Below are 4,971 nucleotides of genomic sequence, written 5' to 3' on the forward strand. Positions count from 1 at the left end.
ACATAAGGCAAAATACTATTTGGGCAGGTATTGTATCCTAGGAGCTCGAGTCGGCGTTGTACAAAAGTGAAGTAAACATGGTACACCTAAATACGATTGTATACAGTGTAAACGAATCATGCATAGTAAACATTCATGCAAGTACATAAATCAACTGCCTCTAATTCAAGCCTATTTTCGTTTATGTAAGTTACCAGTTACCATAACTTAAAAAATATTGCAGCAGGCCCTTATACCAAGCCCAGATTATAGTGGCATGCAATTTAAGAATAGTGCATACGGTGAATTCAATCGGGTCAGAATGCATACAAAGGTACTCACATCCTAAATTTGGAGGGTTGTATGGTAACTGCATTCTCCACTAAATGGGAATCGGGTAATAACAGCAACACAACCATATAATGCAAACCCATAAAAACTGACATGGTTATAATACCTTTAAAGCATGATGAATAACGGAAACATAGACTTTATTATAAATGCCCAAAAACATGGGGGACAAAGTTTATTCATGTTGGCTAAACACGCCAACAGCGGTAGGAGATCGAAAAATGTGCTTACAAAGATAAAAGACTGAAATTATAACTCATTAAGTTGAGCTCTTTATTTTAATTATGCGGCCCCTTTTTATGCATTCTTCTTCATTTCCTTCTCTTCAACATTTGTTGCTGCAGGGGGCTGGTCATCATCCGAATCAGACGTAGTAACTATGAACCTGTATTTCATGACAACGATGTGTTTAAGCGTGGGCTTCACAATTGATAATAATGGGAGCATTATACAACGGGTGTCTGCCCTTGTATATATGATTTCATATTTCTATATAAGTAGGCTAGGTAATAGGTTACCTCCGGCGGTTCAGACGTTCCAAGTCCTTTGCTGGTGTAGGGACATCAATCTCGCGTTTCAGCCCTTTTGAGGCGGACGATGGGGAAATATTAGTGTGAGTAACTGGTTCAGCAACTGTAGGTACGATGACGTCCTCGTCACATCCAGAGGGTGGGATTTCGGGAACTGGGTCATCCAAGTACACCTTTATACAATTGAAGCTTTCAAACGTTCCGTGTTCATAGTAAGAGCTAGTCTTTATCAACACGACCTGTGTGGTTCCCAAGAGGTTTGCAAGCGCATTCGGCAAAACGGTTATGCAGGTTTCCTAGATGGATATAAGCATGAACTGTTAGCATGCGCAAACAAACGTACGCGACAAAACTTGTTAAACATACCTCATCTTGTTCAGCCAACAGAACGGGCGCGGTTGTCTGAGTCAGCTGTTCCGCGGTTTCATCAAAGAAAACAACCATGATCTCAGCAGTCGCGTCTCGGACATCGCATTGTACTCGGAACCTGGGAATGTATAGCGGGCATGTATCAGATAGGCCTCAGTGAAAGGTCAAACAAATGAGATAGATGGTTGGAGTTTGGAACCCACATATAAGTATAGACAATAAATACCTGGTAATTGGCTCAGGCACAATTTTGGCGCAAGATTCACAATAGTAGCCACAAAACTTCCTCGTGATCCCTTTTTTCGCTTTGCAGATACTGCAGGTTGTGTAATGCCACCCCTTGTTCATGCGGATGTTAACCAGTTCAATTTTACACTTGAAAACGTCACCCTAAAATTTAACCGCAGCAGTTAGTGGTATTATGTGACGGGAAACCCCTGTTGGTGATAACATGAAAACACATTTTCTATTGGAGTGTACTTACAGCACTGTTTTTCCCTTTACGGACCAGCGCCAGGAGATCAGCGAGTGTCCCTTCTTTGGGTGGTGGAAAATGGCGCCCGGAATATAAATCTTCCTGAGTGTCCGAAAACTCAACGCCGCTGTCGAAATTTCCCTTGCTCTTTAATACCAGTTTTAGGTCAACTATGCACATTTTTTGGTAACAAATGAAACCACATATACCTGATTTTGTTGATGAAATCACTGAGATCGGGTATTTGCGTGTCATCCATAATCATGGTCGATGATGTGCTTGACAAAGCCTTTGTACCTGTAAAGGGAGGGTAATAGTAGTTGTTAATGAACATGATATTAGTCGGGGGGCCATTGACGGAAGTGATAAAGCATACCATAGTAGATTTGTTTCACAGAGACTGAGCTTAAAATGATGCAGTAGCGTGTGTTTGTCGTAGGTTTCCGGCCTAGGAAATAAGAGCCCAAGTTTCCCCACAATGTCACCCTGATCCGCTGATCCCTGTTAACAAAGAGGGAGGCTCAACATAAAAGTTTTTAGATGATACCTAAGAATTAAGTTCGCAGAAGCCAAATAGGCAGTCACATGGGCCGTGTACCGTTCGTTCGCTAGTTCGAATTCTAGAGTGGGCGTTCCCTTTTTTGGGTTCTGTGGCGTTCCCACATTCAACACGCATCCAACGACATCTAAAATTCAGAAGTTAGTAGGGGTATCTTGTATAAGCACTTTGACATAAACAGAAATGGAATGTAAATTTTTAAGAAACCCTACCAATCAAATATTTCCCGTCAGTTGCTTCCAAGGATTCAAATGGAATGCAGGCGAAAGGGTGTCGGATGTAGCCCGCTGTACCGGCCGACTGCTGCCTCCTCAAAAAGGTAGACCCCTGCAACTGAATCAAGAACTTGTTGTCCCTCAATATACGGTAACTGTCTCTATTGGGAACGACCTCGAAATTCTTGAGCAAATACACTGAACCTTCCTTGAGCCTAGCTATAAAGCAATGTGCAACAGTGCTTTTGGCGGTCAACTGAATCACGCCTCCCTGTACAACATCCAAGAAATTAAATCATTGGCAGGAAACTGTGGGTCAATATGTGAGCATTCTAATTACTAATATGCATCAACAACTACAAATGAAGAGCATGTATGTGTGGCCAGGAAGTCTAAATATTTATATGCATACATATAGAGAGGTGCAAGTCAACAAAGAATTGTAGAAAATATGCATGAACTATAGGAGGATGTACTAAATTCAGAAGCCAAAAGGTGCATAAAGTATTATCATCTATGTCAAAAGAATGATGAATTCATTTAAATAAACCACACCAGCATAAAATATACGAAGGTGTATATATGATTATACGGTGACCAAAAAATCAACATCTACGAATGCAGAGGCTTCATTTGTGGGCATCAACTCTAAATATGTATATGCATACATATATAGAGGTGTAAGTGCACAAAGAATTGGATAAAATATACAAAGGAGCCAATTCACAAAACATGGGTCCAATTCCTAATATATAGATATGTTATACAGTGTTGACACACTTATCAACTACAAATAAAGATATTCATTGTGTATGCAGGCTCTATACAGGGGAGAATTAAATTTAGGAAGGAAAAGATGCTGAAAGTTTTGATATATATGTGTAAAGAAGGCTGAAGTCATACAAAGACTTGTATAAAATATACGGAGGACCAAATTTACAAAACATGGGTCCAATTCCTAATATCTATAGATGTCATACAGTTTTTACTAACTTATCGACTACAAATAAAGAGGTTCATTGTGTATGCATGTACTATACAGGGGTGAATTAAATTTAGAAAGAAAAAGATGCAGCCACTTTTGATATATATGTGTAAAGGAGGTTGGATTCATTTAAAAAAAACTACATCAGCATAAAATATACAAAGGGACAAATTTAGAAAACATGGGTCCAATTCATAATATGCATATATATTACATAGTTTTTTACAAACTTTTCAATTACAAACAAAGGGATTCATTGTGCTTGCATCCACTATATAGTGGTCAACTACATTCAGAAAGAGAAAGATGCACACACTATTGACCTTTATGTCTAAAGAAGGATGTATTCATTCAAAAAAACCCCACACACAAAAAGGTATCTCAATTATGATATATGTATCTATTTTAAAGGAGTAGAAGATTATGCAATACCAAATGCACTCAACCACAATGTATGTATGTACATCCCATACACAACTTCAGTATTAAACATCATATACATATACGTAACTTAAATTACACAGAAATTCAAAAACCAAATGTAAGGGGAATTTTGCACCTTCTCATCTGAAGCTATAAAATCCGTGCTGAGGTATTTGCCGTACGCCGAATGCGTATCCCATGTCCTGCAGATCATGACCTTAACAACGGTATCTTCACCTAGCTGCAATTCATGAAGATAAACATACGTTCGTTGACCACCCTGTGCCATGTTGTTTTCAATAGGTAGTGCCATTGCAATGTCAGTTGTTTTTGTATAATGTATAATAATCCAAGATGGATTGTTCTTGCTTTCTGTAATCATACTACTATAGAGGCTACCCATTTATACACATACATGAAACATGAAACCATGACCTAAACTGAAAATTGTTATTTAATTACGAAAATGAAAGGGCATTTTGAGCAAATTCCGAAATCAATTATAGGGAGTTACAGATCTGAGACTTAATTAAACATATAAAACCTAATTAATTAATGAATTAAACAATGTATGATCACATCTTTCATGAATCTGAACAGACACTAACTGATTTGGCCGGAAGCTACGGATTTGGCCGGAAGCTTACCTTCAATTGCATGCATGCCGGAAGAAAAGGATTCGCCGATACCGATGAAGGTATGGGGTAACCTTACGGCGTCCGATCATGTCATTGTGGTTGAAGGTTGATTGTGGCAGTTATACAGGATCCTGGCAAATTTATGGGTGAGAGCCTGAACGACGTGCGTTTTCAAAATAGGGAAGGAAGCGGTTGCCTTTTAGGTTTTAAATATGTTAAATAAATTACCACAACACATTGACTTTAAACAGATATTGGGTGCTTTGACTACGTACATATGTGGCTGCTGACCCAAAAATTTGAAACCTAACAAATTTACCTTTTTTTTAATTAACTCTCATTTACCATGTGGTTAATTGCAGCAAATGGGTAAAAAATTTGGGGTAACTATGTTGATTAAATACCCTAATTTATGACAATAGAAGTCAATTTTTAGATATATATAGA

General features: G+C 38.4%; 1 protein-coding gene across 1 annotated transcript; it reads right to left on the minus strand.

Moving 5' to 3' along the window:
- Positions 1 to 627: 627 nt before the first annotated feature.
- Positions 628 to 4,289, minus strand: LOC139901175 (replication protein A 70 kDa DNA-binding subunit B-like). Its single transcript, XM_071883908.1, has 10 exons — positions 4,023 to 4,289; positions 2,476 to 2,749; positions 2,303 to 2,390; positions 2,081 to 2,205; positions 1,914 to 2,001; positions 1,714 to 1,831; positions 1,456 to 1,619; positions 1,227 to 1,347; positions 849 to 1,156; positions 628 to 715 (listed from the first exon to the last, which is right to left on the minus strand). Exons 1-10 carry the CDS (start codon positions 4,287 to 4,289, stop codon positions 628 to 630), a joined length of 1,641 nt encoding a protein of 546 aa, XP_071740009.1.
- Positions 4,290 to 4,971: the final 682 nt, after the last annotated feature.

The sequence above is a fragment of the Rutidosis leptorrhynchoides genome, chromosome 3, assembly GCF_046630445.1.
Source record: "Rutidosis leptorrhynchoides isolate AG116_Rl617_1_P2 chromosome 3, CSIRO_AGI_Rlap_v1, whole genome shotgun sequence".
Taxonomy (NCBI): Eukaryota; Viridiplantae; Streptophyta; class Magnoliopsida; order Asterales; family Asteraceae; genus Rutidosis; species Rutidosis leptorrhynchoides.